Here is a 23,179-nt window from a genome sequence, read left to right on the forward strand (position 1 = left end):
CTCTAAACCAGGGATTGGAAACCCGTAACCCGGAGAGAACATTTTTATTTTTTAGATTTCATTTCGTGCAAGCCTGCACATTTTGCCATGGGGGGTAGAGAAAATGTTGCTGTTTTAAAGCTAGTTTGCTGCAATTATACACATTTTGCCATGGGGTGGAGAGAAGATTTTGCAATTGTTAATTTTGTGCAATTGTTCTCATTCTGCCATTTGGTGGCGATAATTTATTTTCGTTTTTAATATGATATCTAAGTGACTGACTAACAAAACCAATGGGGTCACCCTGGGCTCTAATTCGACCTTGATTACTACTAGTTTACATAGCTGGCCGCTAGACTAATTTACCAATCTAAAAACATTTCAGCTGACATGGGCTAATTGAGTGACTATCAGTGACTACATAACAAGAGATTGATTTTGCCAGACTCTTCCAAATGTCCTGCACCTGAGTGTGTGTGAGAGTCTGTGTGTATGTAAAGTACTTGTGTCTGGGTTAAGGGGGGTTAAGTCTTGGGGGGTTCACTAGAGATTTGAAACAGATCTATTGTGAAACTAAAAGCCTTGATTTCAGCATGTTCGAGCAGGTCAGAGAGAGGGACTTTAGCCCATCTCTTAACCTACTAAAGCATGTGCACTGGCCTTGAACCACTCTCAGCTAATGCTGAGAGGTACAGATCTAGGATGAGCTTCCCCTTCCCAATCCTAATGTTAACCATGAGTGGGGAAAATATTAAACTGATCCAAGATCAGCGTCTAGGGCAGTGGTTGCGAACCTTTTCCCTTCTAAATCACCGTCACAGAATCCTTTTAACATAAAATATCTTCGGTAGAATTTAGTCAAATTTAGCATTGAATGTAATGAATTAAAGGACTATTATTATTAGAAACAATTTGCATTTAGATTTTTGTATGTCTTTTTTTTGCAGACAACCTGCAGTTCCCCCGCGGACCACAGGTTGGAAACTACTGGCTTTTAGGGGCAACTTCACCTAACAAACTACCCCATAGCTGAAAAGGGATATGTGTGGCTCAGTGGGTAGAGCATGGTGCTTGCAACACCAGGGTTGTGGATTTGATTCCCACAGGAAAAAAATGTATGCACTCACTACTATAATGTACTGTAAGTAAAACATCAATAAGCCCAATTCTAGAGAATGAGTAGTCATGACCACACAGTTGGATAGAAATACCTTGCCCTATCGACAATTTGGACATTGGGTGTGTGTGATTATTGGGTATCACAAAAATCATACAGTATGTTCATGTTATGTGCTCCAGCATACATGACCCTCTCTTCTAGCTCAGCGTTGAAGATGTAGTGACTGGACACAACATACAGAGAGGAAGAGAGAGAGGTCTGACATTTACATGAGCACGTTTCCATTAGTGCGTGTCCTCGCCTGTTGAGAACAGAGTGTTCCATGGAAGCTGTGTGTTAGCTAGCCAGGCCCAGGGTAATGCATCCCTATTACCATTTATTTTGAACAGCAATTTAGATGTGATCCTTTGATCCCCACTCTCAGTGTGTGTGTTGGCTGTGGGTGGATATTGACCAGTGCACTCAGTCTTATCCTGACTGTTACTGGGGAGACTCTCTGCCGGCCGGGGTGGAGTGTGTTGTGGGTGAGATGTGGGGCTTAGTTATATCGAAAGGTGATGAGGAGAAGACGCAAGGAGTAAGTGGTGACTGGAAGACTCAAACTAGTGCAGGGTAGCACAGCACATCATAACACAAGCAGTCAGTGCGTTCCATTGGGTGCTGGTTAAATGTAGGGCACACTGTTCAGTCCACTTCACAAGTGGGCAGGAAACACAGGGCACGGGCCCAAGGCTAATCAAATAGCCTACACATAGGTGCCATATCCACCACCTTGTCTGCTCTCTCCCTCTCCTTCTTCCACCTCTGTGTGCCAGTTTGCCATAAGTCTATCATTCTGTGGGATCTTTTTTCCACTCTCCGCCGATCTCACGCTCTCTTAAACTCAAACTTCCTTCATGCTCTCTCTGCCTCTCTCACACATCTGCATCCCTCTCCGCTCCTCCGCTCCTCCCTCCTTGTTTTTTCCACCAGTGTAAGCACATTCCTGGCTGTGGTCTGGGTAGGACTCCCACAGTGGGAACAGGTTCCCAAAGCCTGCTGGGAGGGAATGCCTGATCTGCTGGGTCCAAAAGGATGGGAGCGAGGAGTGGCAGGGTGCTTTCCATCACTTACCCATGGGGATAATAAAGTCATTATCTTATCTTATCTTCCTGTACAACCTGGAACACAGAAAGGTTCTTAATAGACTAACTCATAAACCTTCCCAATCTTTCTCAAAACAATGTGCCCACTTTTATCCAAAAAGTCTGTTTAAACTTTTTTTTCCACAGTTTCCAGTGGAAAAAGAGGGATCCCTTTCCTTGTCAAGATCAGAAGAGGAGATGATAGGGTTACAGTGCATTTGGAAAGTATTCAGACCCCTTCCCTTTTTCCACATTTTGTTATGTTACAGCCTTATTCAAAAATTTATTAAAAAATAATAATCCTCATCACTCTACACACAATACCCCATAATAATGACAAAGCAAAAACAAGGTTTAATACATTTTTGCAAATGTATTAAAATAAAATAAAACTGAAATACCGTATTTACATAAGTATTCAGACCCTTTGCTATGAGACTCGAAATTGAGCTCAGGTGCATCCTGTTTCCATTCGTCACCCTTGCGATGTTTCTACAACATGATTGGAGTCCACCTGTGGTAAATTCAATTGATTGGAAATGATTTGGAAAGGCACACACCTGTCTATATAAGGTCCCACAGTTGACAGTGCATGTCAGAGCAAAAACCAAGCCATGAGGTCGAAGGAATTGTCTGTAGAGCTCAGAGACAGGATTGTGACGAGGCACAGATCTGGGGAAGGGTACCAAAAAATTTCTGCAGCATTGAAGGTCCCCAAGAACACAGTGACCTCCATGATTCTTACATGAAATACGTTTGAAACCACCAAGACTCTTCCTAGAGCTGGCCGCCCGGCCAAACTGAGCAATCGGAGGAGAAGGGCCTTGGAAATGGGAGAACCTTCCAGAAGGACAACCATCTCTGCAGCACTCCACCAATCAGGCCTTTATGGTAGAGTGGGAAAGAACGGAGCAAAATACAGAGAGATCCTTGATGAAAACCTGTTCCAGAGTGCTCAGGACCTCAGACTGGGAAGAAGGTTCACCTTCCAACAGGACAATGACCCTAAGCACACAGCCAAGACAACGCAGGAGTGGCTTCGGGACAAGTCTCTGAATGTCCTTGAGTGACCCAGCCAGAGCCCGGACTGAAACCTGATCTAACATCTCTGGAGAGACCTGAAAATAGCAGTTCAGCGATGCTCCCCATCCGACCTGACAGATCTTGAGAGGATCTGCAGAGAAGAATGGGAGAAACTCCCCAAATACAGGTGTGCCAAGCTTGTAGCGTCATACCCAAGAAGACTTGAGGCTGTAATCGCTGCCAAAGGTGCTTCAACAACGTACTGTGTAAAGGGTCTGAATACTTACAGTACCAGTCAAAAGAACGGACACACCTACTCATTCCAGGGTTCTCCTTTATTTTTACTATTCTCTATATATCGTGAAGACATCAAAACTATGAAGTAACACATATGGTATCATGTAGTAACCAAAAAAGTGTTAAACAAATCAAAATATATTTTATATTTGAGATTCTTCAAAGTAGCCACCCTTTGCCTTGATGACAACATTGCACACTCTTGGCATTCTCTCAACCAACTTCATGAGGAATGATTTTCCAACAGTCTTGAAGGAGTTCCCCCATATGCTGAGCACTTGTTGGCTGCTTTTCCTTCACTCTGCGGTCCAACTCATCCCAAACCATCTCAATTGGGTTGAGTTCAGGGGATTGCGGAGGCCAGGTCATCTGATGCATTACCATATCACTCTCCTTCTTGGTCAAATAGCCCTTTCACAGCCTGGATGTGTGTTTTGGGTCATTGTCCTGTTGAAAAACAAATGATAGTCCCACTAAGCGCAACCAGATCGGATGGCGTATTGCTGCAGAATGCTGTGGTAGCCATGCTGGTTAAGTGTGCCTTGAATTCTAAATAAATCACAGACAGTGTCACCAGCAAAGCACCCCCACACCATCACACCTCCTCCTCCATGCTTTACGGTGGGAACTACATATGCGGAGATCATCCGTTCACCTACTCTGCGTCTCACATTGACACGGCAGTTGGAACCAAAAATCTCAAATTTGGACTCATCAGACCAAAGGAAAGATTTCCACCGGTCTAATGTCCATTGCTCGTGTTTCTTGGCCCAAGCAAGTCTCTTCTTCTTATTGGTGTCCTTTAGAAGGGGTTTCTTTGCAGCAATTCGACCATGAAGGCCTGATTCACGCAGTCTCCACTGAAAAGTTGATGTTGAGATATGTCTGTTACTTTGAACTCTGTGATTTCTGAGGCTGGTAACTCTAATGAATTTATCCTCTGCAGCAGAGGTAACTCTGGGTCTTCCTTTCCTGTGGCGGTCCTCATGAGAGCCAGTTTCATCATAGCGCTTGATGGTTTTTGTGACTGCACTTGAAGAAACTTTCAAAGTTGATTGGCTCAAATGCATTAAGAAGGAAAGAAATTCCACAAATTAACTTTTAACAAGGCACACCTGTTAATTGAAATGCATTCCAGGTGACTACCTCATGAAGCTGGTTGAGAGAATGCCAAGAGTGTGCAAAGCTGTCGTCAAGGCAAAGGTTGGCTACTTTGAAGAATCTCAAATATAAAATATATTTTGATTTGTTTAAGACGTTTTTGGTTACTACATGATTATTATTCTACAATGTAGAAAATAGTCAAAATAAAGAAAAACCTTGGAATGAGTGGTATGTCCAAACTTTTGACTGGTACTGTATGTAAATGTGATATTTCAGTTTGAATTTTTTTAGAAATGTCCAAATATTTCTAAAAACCTGTTTTTGCTTTGTCATTATGGGGTATTGTGTGTAGATTGATGAGGGGTAAAAAACAATTTATTCCACATTTTGTTACATTACAGCCAAGGTCAAGGGGTCTGAATCCTTTCCAAATGCACTGTATGTCCCCTGTATATTTGGACTTACAGGCTTCTCAGCGTGAGAAGACAAACTGTGTGGAGGACGGGGGTTCAACACAAACAAGCGAGCCGAAACCCAAGATGGTGCTGACGATACTGCCACAGAGGGGTTACCAGCTGTCACAACACACACAACACAACACAACAAAGCATAACCTTACCCTGGCCCCGAGGCTTGGGTTCAACTCAGTTCACTGGCAACATTGGAATAATTGAATAATACTGGTGTTATGAATGGATGTGGGTCTGTTCGTGGCCTATGTGTTTGTTTGTGTGTGTATGCGTGCGTGTGTTTGTGTGCACGTGCGTGCGTGCGCATGTTACTGTGTGTGTGTGTGTGGTCTTGCAGAACTCTTTCCCAAGCCCTCGTCTGTGAGTCCTGTGGCTGGGCAGCCCTATAGGTCTGGCTACAGGCCTGTTGTGTTAACATGGAAGAGTCAGCTAGGAGGGAAATGTAACTTGTCATCACACCTAAATGGCAGACCCACAAGTTCTACTGTGGACTTCTTCTATAAGGCAAATCCAACCTTCAAGTACTGCTACAGTATGTTTCCAGTTTTTTTTTTTTTCATTGTCAGTCTTCCTAACATGTATAATAATTGAAATAATTAATAGAATGAATAAAAGATAAGAACGTTGGCCTACTTAAATACTGTAGCAATATCCTTCTGTTGACCAGGAACACTTTAAATCAACTCTAAAAATAACTGTTTAAAACACATGAACAAGCTAGGCTGGCAATATTTATATATTCTAGTAATGTATAAACACCATGCTTTGCTAGGGTCAATGGGTTTGGAACACAACCATCACCATGGTTTTATTGCTGGGTATATCCATTCTGTGTGAAGCAGCAAGAATATGACATTACATAATGATAACATTGTGTGGGTGCTACCCATCCAATCCAATAGCATGGTTGTTAAGTATTGTTAACAGTGCAATGATCAGAATGGGGGCAGTACACATTAGATAACAAAATGATACAGGACACTGTTCTTAAGAACATGCTATCAACACTAGTGCCAGCTGTAAAGGCATACTCTTGGAAAGTCTGACAGTGCCCTAATAAAATGGAAATTGTGGCCAACAGTACGACATCTCGGAGCTAAAGTAAGCGGTGGATAGACAGATTTGATCCGTTCTTTCCCTTAGAATCCACAGAGTATGTAACCATTGGCTGTAATTTGGGATTAGGAGGTGGTCTGCTGTTTGTATGACCACCCCCATGGCTGGTGACGCCTGTCTAGGGTCAGTGATTGCACCCTGCCTCCTCTAATTGCTGTGGTATATACAATAAGTACAGGAGGAGGAATTATGTGCAGTAAAGTCTCAAAATGTCATCCTGTCACGTTTTTGCCTGCCTGTCTGTCTGACTGAGTCTCTCACTAATTTGCCCATAGAATTGTATGTCTGTCTGTATGTCTAAACCTAACCCTAACCCTAACCCCGTGACACTCATATTGACAAAAACGTCAACCGTGACACATCTTTTCCCATTGAATGCAATGTATTGACAAAAACGTCTACCATGTGACACATCTTTTCCCATTGAATGCAATGTATTGGGGGAAAAAAACGTCATATATTGTGACGTTTTCATATATTGTGATGTGACAGGATAACGTTTTCCTATGATATCATGTTGGTACTGCACCTCAGTCTGTACAACAACACAACCAACACTGGGAACACAGAATCATGCACATGCCTTGATCAAGGTGGTCTGTGTGACTGAAATGCTGCATTTTCTAATAAACGTTTAGTATACACAGGGTGGGGGGAGTCCCTTGGACTATTCTACTTCAGTCTTTGGTTCTCCTACACATGTTATCTAAGACGTTTTTTATCCATCCGCTAAATGCACCGCATCTTGTCCTACTGCAAGGTAACGAGCCTGACACTGTCTGACGCTGCATTTCACACCTGGCTGTAGAGTAGAGTATGTCTGCAGACTCACACATGGCATCAAATGTGAGTGACGTCAGAGGCCCTGGCATATCTCACAGCACTTTCAGAGTTGTACCTGCAGGTCAGGGCCAGACAGATGTGAAATAAGTGGAGGCCTGTGCTCATCTCAGCAGCAGTCCGTCATGGTAAAGGAGCAGAGAGAATGGTGTCCGTCACCTCTTCTCTTCTCACAATGATTACATCAGCAGTCCAACAGGCTCCTCTGTCCTCTGTTATTTTTTTAAAAATGTGTTTATTTTTAGTCATTTAGCAGACGCTCTTATCCAGAGCGACTTACAGGAGCAATTAGGGTTAAGTGCCTTGCTCAAGGGCACATCGACAGATTTTTCACCTAGTCGGCTCGGGGATTAGAACCAGCAACCTTTCGGTTACTGGCACAACGCTCTTACCCACTAAGCTACCTGCCGCCTGTTGTTGTCTCTCTCTCCCACCGTCAATTGCAGTGGTTATCAGAGGGGAGTGAGCCCACTAGATGAGCCTGATAAACTGAAACCATTCTGAATCATTAGAGAAACAGAAACGCAGATGGAAGATAGTTTTATATGCTATATGTCTTGAAAAAACATTTCATAAAAAAATTGTTGTCGAGTTGAAATCTGGAAGCTAATATAAAGAGACAGGTTCAGTGATCTGTCCTGTAAATCCCACACAGCAATAACAGCATTTACAAAGAGGCTTGGCATCTCTACACAGTAACTCCAGACATCCATGAAACCCAACACTTCTGGTTCCCAAGGCTCTCATCCCTGATTGGCTGAAACATTTGAAACATTCAGCTGTACCTCCATGTCGACCATTAGAGTGACATGAATCTGCATGTGGCACCCAGGGGCATCGTAATGCAATTCCACTGGAGAGGGCCCTTTATTGTGCTCTCTGGCCACTGATAAAAACATTCTCTATATCTACTACAGTAGCTATGTCTGCACATCAAGACTCTCTGAGCCCAAATGAGAATCAGTCTTGGCCTTCTCGCCAGCTTCTCATCCTACAATCTTGGGTTATATAAACTCCAGATAGAGAGACCTCTGAAACCAACCAGGGATATTGCCCAAATGGCACCCTATTCCCAACATAGTGCATTACTTTTGACCAGAGCCCAATGGGCCCTATAGGGAATAGGGTGCCATTTGGGATGTGCCCTGTATCTGTTTGTAGTGGAGCCTGCAGCTACTTTGTTACATCAATTCTCAATGACCAAATCCAAGCCTAGAGAACAGCCTCATATTGAAATGAACCAGCAATTTCCTAATAGAAGAGTTGGACCTACTGAAGAAAGTCCATAGCCTAGAACAGGGTTTCCCAGGACCAAGTATGGGAAACCTTGGCCTATAATACAAAAATTGTACCCAATGAGAAACACAACATTGAAATACAATGTCTGTCATCAAGGGAGAGCGAGAGAGAGAGGGATCATCAACTAGATTCAGCCGCGGGTTGATTGTTTCTTTAGCGGATGGTCGGGGGGCCGGAACATAATTACAAATAATTTGTAGACTGCAAATTGACCGCAAGAAGCCCAAACAGATATAATGTTTGACTAAAACATAATCATTTCAAAGCTTGCTTACATTTGTATATGATCACGTCTCTCTATTGTGCGTTGGAACACTTTTTAAAAATGTAAATCACTTGGAGCTGATTTCCTGGTGTTTTTACAGTCTATTATGTCCAACAATAAAAATAAATTGCTCAGAAAAGTTGGGGGGCCAAATAAAACCACCCGCGGGCCAAATTCGGATCGTGGGCCGACAGTTGGGGAACCCTGCTCTATTGGGCTGCAATGTAAACAAACAACACTGAGGATAACTAAGAGGAGCCTCTTCACACTTACTACACTTTTTGTATAAATACAGTCGGCTACACATGTTACTCAAATGTAAACTTGCGTACTTGCTACATCTCGACTGCTACCTCCGGAGCTCGCTCAACCGTTGCCCCTCCTGAAGCAGCGCAGTGTAAACAGAACTGTCTCGTTCAGCCCAACACTCCTACAGCATAAATCGTAATAGCAGAGCAATGTTTTTGAAAGAGTTTAAATGTATAGACATTTTCCTAATAGTTGAGTTTTTACCTGAAATTGCAGTAACAGCCGGTTACATTCTGAAATTGTTGCAGTAGCTGCCGACTGTATTGAGCCACGTAAAACTATGGAAGCCCATCTCCCACACCAAAAACATCTCAAATGTAGGTCATACAAATAGGATATGTTTTTTTCATTTGTAACATTGTGTGGGGATTTCAGAGGTGGCACCACAGGTCCCAGAGTGGTGGGGGGGGGGGGGATTGTTTTCCTGGGGCCCAAAGTCTTTCCTGATCTGGTAGTAGGATAACCTAACCAACTCCAGACCTTAGTTGTAGCATATGACACAAAACTTGTTTTGTATGGGCTATGATAGGACCAGATACTTTTTCTAATCAGGTCATATGGTCATTTAAAAAAACTGGAAAAACTAGAAAAACTCCTGGCCCTAGAGAGGATGAAAACATTAAAACTCGTTACACAGACAAAGAGACAACAACTGCGATTGGAGAAAAACTAAAACAGGGCTGAGCTCGCTGTAGGCAGGGTTGAATGGTGTCATCACCATTATGTCATCACTATTGTGTTGATTGACTAATTCCAGTCAAAATAAATTGATTAAAAAGGCCTAGGCAGCCTAGCCACCCGAAATGTGAATATAAACCAAATGTAATCACATTCACATTTTCTCAGAATACAAATAAATGTGCCTATTTTAGGCTATAAAAACATGATGTTACCAGGCCCAGATGGGATCAGAGTGCATGTCTTCTCTCGGCTACCTGCAGCTGTGGTTGTTATCAGTTGGTCAGACGGAAGCACAGACTAATTGTGCACATTGACAATTCATGAGGAATTTTATTCAATATATAATTTTGTGGGGGGGGTGAATTCACGGTGAATTCACTTATCCCCACGTTTTCGGTTGCAATTTGCTTTTACCACGTAATGATTTACATGATAAAAATGAAGCCTGGTTTGTTGTAATGTTGTAAGGTAGGCCTACTTTAATTTATATTGAGAGAGTTAATCATACATTTTGATAGGCTAATGTTACTTGATGAAGACATGCTGTTATAGCAACTCTGTGCTTAATTCTTGAAGCTAAAATGTAATGAGTGTAGCCAACAGATGGGAAAACAAAACCCTTTAATTGTCTGCACATACATGCTTTGAATTGTTGCATTATTCAAGAGTGTAAAATGGTTTGGTTGCATTATTCAATATTGTAGTATGTTTTAGAAGAAAAGTTCCTGTCATTGTTGAATAGTTTGTACTTACTGGCTAGTGGCTACTGTAATATTTACAGTCAATTTGAGCTGGGGACTAAGAATGTCGCGTTGCCAGCCACAGCGAATGGTAAGGCAAGGATGTAATATGAATTGAAAAGTAGAATTCTCTTTTGCCACCCCTCTCCTCAGACTTTCCTTCATATCTCATAGTGGGAATAGGATTAGCCATAGACTGGGTCTCTATCAGGAAATTGACCATATTGTGAAGATGTTCCACATCACCCTCCATGAGAAATGGTGAAGGCTAAACCTTTCATGTTTCACTTCTTTCCACTTGCTTGAATGTTTTTTAAAATGTTCTATAGGACATTAGTTCAGAGGGGCCATGGAGTCACCTTCTGTTCCTGTGTAGCAGGCCCCTGCAGCAGGGAACTTCCATGGGACACACTCCAAGCCACACACATGCACGCACACACACACATGCACACACACACTCACACACCTCAAGGACACTTTGTACCTCTGCATCTGTGTCCTACACACTCGCAATGCGTCTACTGCTTTTAATAGAGCGTGCCGTGCCCTTCTCTCCCAGCCAGTGCAAATAAAGAGTTTTAGAGGCTGTAGAAAACCACACTGTACCGCTACCCCTCCCCTTGAGTGTGTGTGTGTGTTTGTGTGTGGGCAAGGCAGCTTTAGTGTGCCCCTCAGGGTGTTGGGTAGCAGGCAGGTACACAGGCTCTAAGGCTGAGGAACAGACGTCCGCAGTGTCAGAGGCATGCCGAGTCAGCCACTACAGCACGATGTGGCTTTGTGCGAGTCTATGTGTGTGTTTGTGAGGGCCGGTGGCTCTGCCTTCTCTACAGTGGACACACAAACACACACACACTCCAGGGGAGGGGTAGAGAGGTGCGGGGGGCTGCCTTAATCGACGTCCACGTCATCGGCGCCCGGGAAGCAGTTGTTGTTGGGGGTTAACTGCCTTGCTCAAGGGCAGAACGGCAGATTTTTCCACCTTGCCGGCTCGGGGATTCCAACCAGCAACCTTTCGGTTACTGGCCGAACGCGCTTAACCGTTAGGCAGCTGTTTGTTCACCCGCATCCGCCTGCAATTGCTAATAACCCATCCGCAACCGCCCGACTATATGTGATAAAGTGAAAATCTGAGGCCCGCAACAAACTCATAGAAAATGCGTTGTAGACTACAGTCAGAGACGGACAAACAATTTTTTGACAGGGGGTGCAGGATTCTTTTTGTTGTTGCCTAATTTAGATATATTTCTGCTTATAATTTCCGACATTTTGGTAAACTATTTGTTAGTCAACTTGTCTATAATTAGATACATGCAGTTTCTCTTCTGTCATTATATGTTGCCCTCGAAAGACTAAATAAACCCCTGCTCACCAGAATAATGTCCTAAATTATAGAATGAATGCTTCAATCTAGCTGACATTGTTCAAGTTTTCTCTGTCATCTCTCCTTCTTTCGCGGAGCAAAGACATCTAGGGACCAGGGATATAAACGCAGGGACTGCGGGTTATGAGGCAACCCCCGCATCACTAAAACGCACAATGTAGCGCAGACCACACACGGTGTTGTGGGGAGGCTATGAGCAGCTTGCCAACCAAAGGACTGGCACTAATTCAGGCTTTGCTTTGTCATTGGAGGGAGCGACCAAAACACAGCCAGGCAGAATGAACTTGATACCTAGTAACAATGGAGTGGGATTTGATTCACGATACCGATGGACCAAAACAAAAGCCAGGGATAGTGTGTGTGTGTGTGTGTGTGTGTGTGTGTGTGTGTGTGTGTGTGTGTATTGAATATGTTCTGCTTGCGAGGAACTGTGTTTCCACCCACTCTGTGTATAAATCCAAGTGAGTAGCATACAATGTGTATGTGTTTTGCACTGCAGTGCATGTTGCATAAAGCTTTCATCAAGGCTGCCCTATTGTGCCTGATCAGATGCGTGCTTGCTTTGGATGTGATATGAGTGCTGTGTGTGCGTGCGTGGGGTGGTGTTGCAGGCCATTGTAAAAATAGTCCAGCAGCCTGGGTTGGGGATTAGACGTGTGTTGTAACAGGTGAGCTCCACAGGCTTTTCAGGGAACCTACCACAGAGTTTTGGAACAAGGACATCCTACCCACCATCTGTGGCTGGGCCAGCCATGGGGACTGTGGTGGGGGTTGCTGGGGTTGTTGGAGATGGGTGAGATGGAAAAATAGAGCTATCTCTGTGGATGATGTGTTCGCTATAGAGGCTGTCATCTCCTGGTCCTGTTGATCTGTCTGGAAAGCCCTTGTAGCCAGACTCTGTTGTTGCTTTTGTTGCTGTTGTTATTGCTGTTGTTACAGTATGAGACGCCAATGTCCTGTTGAGATGTCCCCTCTAAGCGTGGAGAGTAGAGCCATCATATTGAGGCTGTTCTGGACGGTATAGGACAGGGCAGTATGAACCAGTTCTGACCAGGTTGAACACATTCTAGTCAAATGTATATCTGGCAGCTTCATAACCCTGAAGGGGGGCGGGGGGGATTGACTACTACATGGACCACAGAGCAGGTCATCCAGTAACACAGCAGGCCTTCAGACAGTCATAGGCAGAAGCAGTCTGCTAGCCGTTCAGACATAGGGGCTGACTTGGTCTGGTTGCTCGGGACATGGAGGGGGATAGATGCTCCAACCCATGCCATAAGTCCCAACGCTGTCCTTGCATGCATGTGTGTGTGATTTCTTGCATGCATGCATGTGTGTGTGTGTGTGTGTGGGGGGGGGGGGGGGGGGTACTATACCTGAGCTGTTGGTGCGCCCGCGGTACACGTCATCGTAGGCCTTCCACTGCTGTGTGACCTGGTAGGCATGGATGAACACCACCAGTACCCCGACCAGGCAGATGAGAGGCACCAGGGCTGCTGTACACAGAGCAGCATAGATATTAGGAATGAAACACCTGCAGAGAGCGAGAGAAAGAAAGAAAGAAAGAAAGAAAGAAAGAAAGAAAGAAAGAAAGAAAGAAAGAAAGAAAGAAAGAAAGAAAGAAAGAAAGAAAGAAAGAAAGAAAGAAAGAAAGAAAGAAAGAAAGAAAGAAAGAAAGAAAGAAAGAAAGAAAGAAAGAAAGAAAGAAAGAAAGAAAGAAAGAAAGAAAGAAAGAAAGAAAGAAAGAAAGAAAGAAAGAAAGAAAGAAAGAAAGAAAGAAAGAAAGAAAGAAAGAGAAGAAAGAAAGAAAGAAAGAGAGAAAGAAAGAAAGAAAGAAAGAAATAAAGAAAGAAAGAAAGAAAGAAAGAGAAAGAAAGAAAGAAAGAAAGAAAGAAAGAAAGAAAAGGGCAGAAAGAAAGAGAGAGAGAGGGGGAGGGAGAGAGAGGGGCAGGGGTGTTATTACACAAAACTTGCAGTAAACAGCCAAGGAGAGGAGTAAAATTAAGCCATGGCTATGTTCCTTTACTGCGCTGTATTAGTTAAAGACACTGTTGCTTCAACATCCATAAACAGGATCTAGGGCCTGATACCTCTGATCCTTTATAAGACTCTCAGCATTCCCAGTGAATAACAAGCTTCAAAGACATTTCCTTTCTGCACAAACATCTACTTAAACCTCCTTCTCACAACCAGGTCAGCCCTGAAGCAACCCTGCATAATATCTAAAGACGCTTAAAGTATTTTTCTATTTAAGGCTTTGGGGGGATATTGTTTTTGGTGTCCTTTTGAAAACGGCGTCTTATTTATAGAGGGTTTATCGTTGATACATCTGCTGTTTTGGCCCTCGCTTGTATCCTTTCAAGTCTTCGGAGTGTGCCAAAGTGACAGAGAGGTGGAGAACGTGCAAAGAGGAGAGGGCTGCTATAGTCTACAAGCTCTGCTGTTGGTCAGCGAGTGAGCACTATCCGGCAGGGGATCAAATCCACCACTATCACTGAACACTTTAAATAAAAAATCGAACAGTTCTCTTCCAATCTCTGGTGAAATACTGATCCTGGATTCTGTATCATATTTGATCTTGGTGTAGCTTTTTAATCTATAATGATTATAAGGGGATGAGCTGAAGCACTGCACAGTTACATTGGCACACGTGCGTGTGTTTAAGGTCACACTCAGTGTTGTTGTGTCCTTGCGGCAGCACATTCCACCATGGTTGGGGAGGGCAAAATATTTAGCACCACAGTGTGCCAAATAGCACAGTCAGACATCGCTCCCAACTCAGTCTCACACAACAAACACACCCCCCAGGGAGTGCAGCAAAGACACCATGTTCTTTCTGAGGGGGTATCCCCCTGCTCTAATGGCCCTCACAGCCCTCTCACGGTGTTAAGCCATGGTGCCCACTCGGCCCAACTGCTCCTCTATGTCCAGACACAGTCATACCCCCATGGTCCCTTGATGACCATTGATGCTTGTTATGGATCTAAACATACAGCAGGAACAATATTCATATACAGTGGGGGAAAAAAAGTATTTAGTCAGCCACCAATTGTGCAAGTTCTCCCACTTAAAAAGATGAGAGAGGCCTGTAATTTTCATCATAGGTACACGTCAACTATGACAGACAAATTGAGAAAAAAAAATCCTGAAAATCACATTGTAGGATTTTTAATTAATTTATTTGCAAATTATGGTGGAAAATAAGTATTTGTTCACCTACAAACAAGCAAGATTTCTGGCTCTCACAGACCTGTAACTTCTTCTTTAAGAGGCTCCTCTGTCCTCCACTCGTTACCTATATTAATGGCACCTGTTTGAACTTGTTATCAGTATAAAAGACACCTGTCCACAACCTCAAACAGTCACACTCCAAACTGCACTATGGCCAAGACCAAAGAGCTGTCAAAGGACACCAGAAACAAAATTGTAGACCTGCACCAGGCTGGGAAGACTGAATCTGCAATAGGTAAGCAGCTTGGTTTGAAGAAATCAACTGTGGGAGCAATTATTAGGAAATGGTAGACATACAAGACCACTGATAATCTCCCTTGATCTGGGGCTCCACGCAAGATCTCACCCCGTGGGGTCAAAATGATCACAAGAACGGTGAGCAAAAATCCCAGAACCACACAGGGGGACCTAGTGAATGACCTGCAGAGAGCTGGGACCAAAGTAACAAAGCCTACCATCAGTAACACACTACGCCGCCAGGGACTCAAATCCTGCAGTGCAAGACGTGTCCCCCTGCTTAAGCCAGTACATGTCCAGGCCCGTCTGAAGTTTGCTAGAGTGCATTTGGATGATCCAGAAGAGGATTGGGAGAATGTCATATGGTCAGATGAAACCAAAATATAACTTTTTGGTAAAAACTCAACTCGTCGTGTTTGGAGGACAAAGAATGCTGAGTTGCATCCAAAGAACATCATACCTACTGTGAAGCATGGGGGTGGAAACATCATGCTTTGGGGCTGTTTTTCTGCAAAGGGACCAGGACAACTGATCCGTGTAAAGGAAAGAATGAATGGGGCCATGTATTGTGAGATTTTGAGTGAAAACCTCCTTCCATCAGCAAGGGCATTGAAGATGAAACCTGGCTGGGTCTTTCAGCATGACAATGATCCCAAACACACCGCCCGGGCAACGAAGGAGTGGCTTCGTAAGAAGCATTTCAAGGTCCTGGAGTGGCCTAGCCAGTCTCCAGATCTCAACCCCATAGAAAATCTTTGGAGGGAGTTGAAAGTCTGTGTTGCCCAGCGACAGCCCCAAAACATCACTGCTCTAGAGGAGATCTGCATGGAGGAATGGGCCAAAATACCAGCAACAGTGTGTGAAAACCTTGTGAATACTTACAGAAAACATTTGACCTGTGTCATTGCCAGCAAAGGGTATATAACAAAGTATTGAGAAACTTTTGTTATTGACCAAATACTTATTTTCCACCATAATTTGCAAATAAATTCATTAAAAATCCTACAATGTGATTTTCTGGATTTTTTTTCCTCATTTTGTCTGTCATAGTTGACGTGTACCTATGATGAAAATTACAGGCCTCTCTCATCTTTTTAAGTGGGAGAACTTGCACAATTGGTGCTGACTACTAAATACTTTTTTTTCCCCACTGTATATAGTACTGCTTTTCTGTGTAGCATGTCGGGTCGGTCGGTCTGTCTGTCTGTGTCTGTCTGCTTTTCTGTCTGTCTGTCTGTCTGTCTGTCTGCTTTTCTGTCTGTCTGTCTGTCTGTCTGTCTGTCTGCTTTTCTGTCTGTCTGTCTGTCTGTCTCTGTCTGCTTTTCTGTCTGTCTGTGTCTGTCTGCTTTTCTGTCTGTCTGCTTTTCTGTCTGTCTGTCTGTCTGTCTGTCTGTCTGTCTGTCTGTCTGTCTGTCTGTCTCTCTGTCTCTGTCTCTGTCTCTGTCTCTGTCTCTCTCTCTCTCTCTCCTCTCTCTCTCTCTCTCTCTCTCTCTTCTCTCTCTCTCTCTCTCTCTCTCTCTCTCTCTCATCTGCTCTCTCTCTCTCTCTCTCTCTCTCTCTCTCTCTCTCTCTCTCTCTCTCTCCCCCCATACTCTCACTCCCTACCTCTCCCCCCATACTCTCTCTCCCTCCCTCTGCCGCCCCTACTCTCTCTCCCTTTCACTCTCCCCCTCCTTCCTGGTAATCTATTCTGAGGAATTCACTCCCATCATCTGTCCAGTCCCTGTTGTGTTCTAGTCGGGTCATTTAGAAAGGTAGGGAGCCTGTGTTTGGCTCTGGGAAAAACAACCCAACCATCTTGTTATGACGTGAGGTTTATCTCAATGAGCATGCCAACGGTGCCATCTCACAGGACTGTACTAACATGGCAGTGGAACAACGGACACAAATACAGCCCTACCCTACTTCACCGGGATAAATAATTGGCTATGGTAGACATAATAAAATGTAAGGCACCGTATGTCAAATAATAATAATACAGTATTTCATCCTATTCTTCCTGCGTGAGAAAGTGTAAACAGACATGTGGTTGTTGGTCATGTGGTGTCTGTGTGTCCTTGTGGGAGGGGATGTACCTGGAACTCCTGGGTTGCATCCTAATAATCTCTCCTTTCTCACAAAGTGTGCACTTGTTCACTTCCCTTCATGGATTTGAAAGGAAATGAAGGGTATATGGAAACTCCCTCTAGTCCATGCTTACACCAATCCAATGATTTTACATTTGTGGGAAGTAGTAGAATGAGTGCACAGTTCAGGGAGAAGGAGAAATTGTTGGGACGCACCCTTGCAGAAAGTCACCACAACCAATAATGCTAGAAATGAACTCACTTTTAACAAATATGTAGTTAAAGGTGTGCTGATGTTTTGTATGGGTATTTGCTGTTATTGTGTATAATACGTTTCAGCAGGACATTGATCCAGCCCACAATATAGGACCAGGATTGGGAAACAATCTTTAGGGTCCAAACAGCCGTTTTTATCTTAATATCAAATAATTTCTGGGTAACAATTAAGTACCTAACTGTGATTGTTTTCAATGAAAATGGTCAAAAAGAAACAAAAATAGCTTCTTAGCAAAGCGCAATTTCTCAAGCAGTAATTTTGCTAGGATGTCTGTGAGTGGTCTGAGTTGGGAGGGGAAAACTGAAAACTAGCTCTTTTTGGCAGAGAGGTTTGGGAACTCTTTCTTATTGGTCTATTAACTAATTTACCACCTGGTGATGTCACCAGGCAGGCCAGAACTCCATCCCACCACAACAAGATAAACTTGCAGGTGGTCTTTTCAAACAGCTCTTACACTAAAAGGGCCTTATCATTACATTTACGCCATTTAGCAGACGCTCTTATCCAGAGCGACTTACAGTTAGTGGTCCTCTGTAGCTCAGCTGGTAGAGCATGGCGCTTGTAACGCCAAGGTAGTGGGTTCGATCCCCGGGACTACCCATACACAAAAATGTATGCACGCATGACTGTAAGTCGCTTTGGATAAAAGCGTCTGCTAAATGGCATATTATTATTACATATTTTTCATACTGCCCACCCTGTGGGAATCGAACCCACAACCCTGGCGTTGCAAAATGCCATGCTCTACCAACTGAGCTACATCCCTGCCGGCCATTCCCTCCACTACCCTGGGCCAATTGTGCGCCGCCCCATGAGTCTCCCGGTCACGGCCGGCTATGACAGAGCCTGGATTCGAACCAGGATCTCTAGTGGCACAGCTAGCAGTGCCTTAGACCACTGCGCCACTCGGGAGTCAATCATCATTTTCACAATATTATTCAAACCTCATAGTGTGGAAATATATATAAAACACAGGAAAATCACGTTTTTGACTGCACTGGGCCTTTAATGTAACTTGCAGCAAGTAATACACTCTTGACCTTAATGTTATCATCTAATCATAGTGATACCAATTTTCTGACTGCCTACGCACAACATGCAGAGTGATAGCGTGTTGTCCACTTGAATGGCGTAATCATGAGTAAACATAGTATTACTGTAATAAAATCAAAGTACTATGTTAAGCACTTTAATAAAAATCTCCAATATTTTTCCATTTGCACAGCTGTAACATAAACCATACTTTTAAAAAGACGCTCCCACTGCCTCTCTGGTCATCAGAATGTGAAACCTGGCAAATAATCTCATCCTTGTCAATGGGCCAGGCACAGACAGCCAGGAGGCAGGACTGGAGCAGAGAAAGAAAGAAGTGAGAGAACTATGAACCAATAAGCCAGGAGAGAGCAAATCAGGACAAAGGACAGAGAAACACAACATAGAGGAGAGAGGAGAGAATACAGATACAACAGTATTACACAGAACTACATGCAAGGCTGTAAAGCTAGGCTAGAGGCTATATATGAGACACATGGTTTTTGATTGATTAGGATCCCCCTCCCCATTAGCCGATGCCAGTGTACTCTTACAAGGCCTAACTGTGCCAAGAATTCTTATCTGCAGAGCAGTGTGAGACTGCAGCACCTGATATTCACTCTGGAGTTACTTTAGAATGGCCAACACCTTCCTCACACACAAACGTGTGCGCACACACATACACGCACCCACCTGGCTCCTTATCAACTTCAATGTGGAGTTAATCACTCAGAAGTACACCCTTTTCAGTTGAATGCATTCAGTTGTACAACTGACTATGTATCCCCCTTTCCCTTTCCTTCCCCTCCTATCCTCAATCATTACTCATGCACACTTCACCACCTGCACTGCTCTTACACCCTCCACACTTCACCACCTGCACTGCTCTTACACCCTCCACACTTCACCCCCTGCACTGCTCTTACACCCTCCACACTTCACCCCCTGCACTGCTCTTACACCCTCCACACTTCACCCCCTGCACTGCTCTTACACCCTCCACACTTCACCACCTGCACTGCTCTTACACCCTCCACACTTCACCCCCTGCACTGCTCTTACACCCTCCACACTTCACCATCTGGTCAAAACACTTCTTCTCCTCCTCCCTCTATTTACCTCTCATAATATTAAAGCAATATAATTTATGTTATATAATAATATACACAAAGTTCTATATTACTATTATGTTTATTATATAATTTCCCCTTTTTAACATATTGTACCTTTACCTACAAATCACATACATAATAAATATACTGTGATAATAATGTAGAACTATGTCTATATTTTTCATTCCAACGCTTCCAAAAAAGCTCTCCTCTCTCTTTCCTTCCTCCTCATCCTCTGTTGACTCAGGGTCAATGTTCTACCCCTCCTTGCCAAACAGAGGGTAACACCCACCACCACCACCCCCACCACTCAACCCCACCATTGGACCACAGCCCAGCAGACCAATAGAAGACAAGAAGGGCAGTAAGAGAGGGCAGACTCAGACCTACCCACAATCCCACAATGCCTGCCTGCCTCTCGAGTGACACTGTTTGCTGTGGGATTACCGTTCAAGCCTCTGGTCAGTCGAGAGGCATTCTAATGCAACCACTCCAGCTTGAGACAACAGAGCTTTGCCAATAATTAGCTCTGTCGCTTGAAAGAAGAGGCTCCCCTGGAGAGCAAATATCTATCCAACAAAGAGGGTAGTCGTGTGGCTGAGTTGCCTGGCTAACAGAGAGAGAGAGTCTTAAAATGTCAAGTTTCACATTTCCGTTATGAGAGAGAGCTCATGTATTCTCCAATATCACATTTTATTGAACACAAAATGTAAATGATAATACGTTTGGTCTTGGCGTATTGAGATACTCCCATTTGACCTATTTATTGTGTGATTGTAGCTGATAAGACTAGAGCATAAACAGTGTGTTAACATAATACATCATGTATATGTGAGGGAGAGAAAAACCAACCCTCTACTGATGACAGTGTTGTTGTTGAAACCAATTTCCACCTGAACAGAGAGGAACCCAGCTAGGTGAGGTCCTGTGTTGACTGTGTGATGGGTGACTCTTCATTCCCTGAGTGAATAGGTGCTACCGCCCAGGAAACTAAATAGACCTCTGTCTACCTCACTCACAAAAAGACACGAAAGAGGCACACCTACCTTTGACCACAGGCTAACTTTAGTCGCAAGAAACCTCACTTCATCCTAATACACGCACGCACACGCGCACACGCACACAGAATCTTAGGCAGGGTAAGTCTGAGTAAGGACCTGTGTGTGCAGTTTGAGAGGATGACCTCACCAGCACAGCTCCTGGAGGTGTATAAATAGCTCTGTGTGGGTTATTTAAAGCCTTACCTCTCCACCTTGGAAACTAGCAGAGGAACAGCCTCCCTCCACCTCCAATGTCAAGAGAGACTCATTCATTTTATGATCCATTCAGTAGATCCACCTCTGAACCTGCTGACGACACTAGCTTATTCTGATCATAGACCTGGGTGTTGACCATAGCCTTAAAAATAAAAGTATTTTCCTATTCACTCTCACCAAGTGTGTGTGCTCTGGTGTGTGTGTACTCATTTGTGCTCCTGTGCTTTATGTGTGTGTTTCCTTCACTCACACATCCCCGTGCACCAGGCCGTAAACACCGTGTATGGTCCAGCCGAAGCCCCCCAGCAGCACGATGACCAGGATGATGATGACCAGAGCAGGAAGTCCCCAGCCCAGCAGTAAGTAGACCAGGTAACGCCGCTCTGTGTGCTCGTCGTTCATCACCAACACCTGCCAAAAGTTCACCGCCTGGGGAGAGTGGACGGAAGGGGAGATAGAGGGGTAGGGAAAAGAAAAGGGGAGGAGAGAAGGGGTGGGGAGAGAAGGAGAGGGTGGGGAGGAGGAGAGGGGTGGGGAGGGGAGGAGGAGAGGGTGGGTAGAAGGAGAGGGGTGTGGAGGGGAGGAGGAGAGGGTGGGGAGGAGGAGAGGGGTGGGGAGTGGAGAGGGGTGGTGAGGGGTGGAGGAGAGGGTGGGGAGGAGGAGAGGGTTGGTGAGGGGAGGAGGAGAGGGTGGGGAGGAGGAGAGGGGTGGGGAGGGGAGGAGGAGAGGGTGGGGAGGAGGAGAGGGGTGGTGAGGGGTGGAGGAGAGGGTGGGGAGGAGGAGGAGAGGGTTGGTGAGGGGAGGAGGAGAGGGTGGGGTGAGGCGGTGAGGGGTGGGGAGGGGAGGAGGAGAGGGTGGGGAGGAGGAGAGGGGTGGTGAGGGGTGGAGGAGAGGGTGGGGAGGAGGAGAGGGTTGGTGAGGGGAGGAGGAGAGGGTGGGGAGGTAGAGAGGGGTGAGGAGTGGAGGAGGAGAGGGTGGGGAGGAGGAGAGGGGTGGGGAGGGGAGGAGGAGAGGGTGGGGAGGAGGAGATGGGTGGTGAGGGGAGGAGGAGAGGGTGGGGAGGAGGAGAGGGGTGGTGAGGGGAGGAGGAGAGGGTGGGGAGGAGGAGAGGGTTGGAAGATAGGGTGGGGAGGAGGAGAGGGGTGGTGAGGGGTGGAGGAGATGGTGGGGAGGAGGAGGAGAGGGTTGGTGAGGGGAGGAGGAGAGGGTGGGGAGGTGGAGAGGGGTGGGGAGGAGAGGGTGGGGAGGTGGAGAGGGGTGGGGAGGGGAGGAGGAGATGGTGGGGAGGAGGAGGAGAGGGTTGGTGAGGGGAGGAGGAGAGGGTGGGGAGGAGGAGAGGGGTGGTGAGGGGGAGGAGAGGGTGGGGAGGAGGAGAGGGGTGGGGAGGGGAGGGGAGGAGGAGAGGGTGGGTAGAAGGAGAGGGGTGGGGAGGAGCAGAGGGGATTTGAGGAGGAAAGGGAGCAAAAGGGGGTTAGTGAGGGGTTATCAGCCAGTAGGGAGGAAGAAACTCCAGCCAAAGGATTGTTCGGGAACCACATGGCTCACTCCTGTTTGCTTTGTAATCTAGCAGAGTAGCAGGCTTGGATTATCTCCCTCGGTATTAGATACTGTACACCTTGTCCTAGAGAGGCTTACACCAACTACACTACATAACTCCAGATTGTGATAACACCTGTAAAAGGCCTATCTACAGCCAGGTCCTCATCTTTTTTTGTACAAGAAAGGATCACACAATAAAAGGAGAACAGAACATTGCACATTTGACTCCATTACATTCATGAGCTGAAAAGTTCTCGGTGAATGGGTGGGTGTGGGGTCAAATGCAAGTCACACAAAACCCTCGGCTTCCATAATCAGTCTCCTCCTCTGAGTGTTGCATCATCAGCATCAGAGAGAGAGAGAGAGAGTAAGAGAGAGAGAGAGAGAGTGAGAGAGAGAGAGAGAGAGAGAGAGAGAGAGAGAGAGAGAGAGAGAGAGAGAGAGAGAGAGAGAGAGAGAGAGAGAGAGAGAGAGAGAGAGAGAGAGAGAGAGAGAGAGAGAGAGAGAGAGAGAAACTGTTGTGTAATGCATCATATTGGACTGCTAATGGAGTGGACACTCTGATTGAGCTCCATCAGTGATAGCTGGGTGTGCGAATAAAAAATTAGGAGTTGGGTTTGTGCTGTGCTGTTCCCTTCAGCACTATCTCTGGCTCCGGATAGGCTGAAGAGGCTTTGGCAA

The 23,179-nt window shown here is 45.1% G+C and overlaps 1 protein-coding gene across 1 annotated transcript in view; it reads right to left on the bottom strand.

Moving 5' to 3' along the window:
* Nucleotides 1-23,179, bottom strand: part of LOC311144254 (adhesion G-protein coupled receptor V1-like) — a gene marked incomplete at its 5' end in the record, with an annotated part of 183,987 nt that overhangs the window by 27,751 nt on the left and 133,057 nt on the right. The window contains 2 exons of the mRNA XM_084180264.1: nt 13,125-13,282; nt 21,210-21,388. Coding sequence (XP_084036390.1) covers nt 13,125-13,282; nt 21,210-21,388 — 337 coding nt within the window. The remainder of the gene's footprint in view (nt 1-13,124; nt 13,283-21,209; nt 21,389-23,179) is intronic.

The sequence above is a fragment of the Coregonus lavaretus genome (assembly GCF_964263955.1).
Source record: "Coregonus lavaretus genome assembly, chromosome: 17".
Taxonomy (NCBI): Eukaryota; Metazoa; Chordata; class Actinopteri; order Salmoniformes; family Salmonidae; genus Coregonus; species Coregonus lavaretus.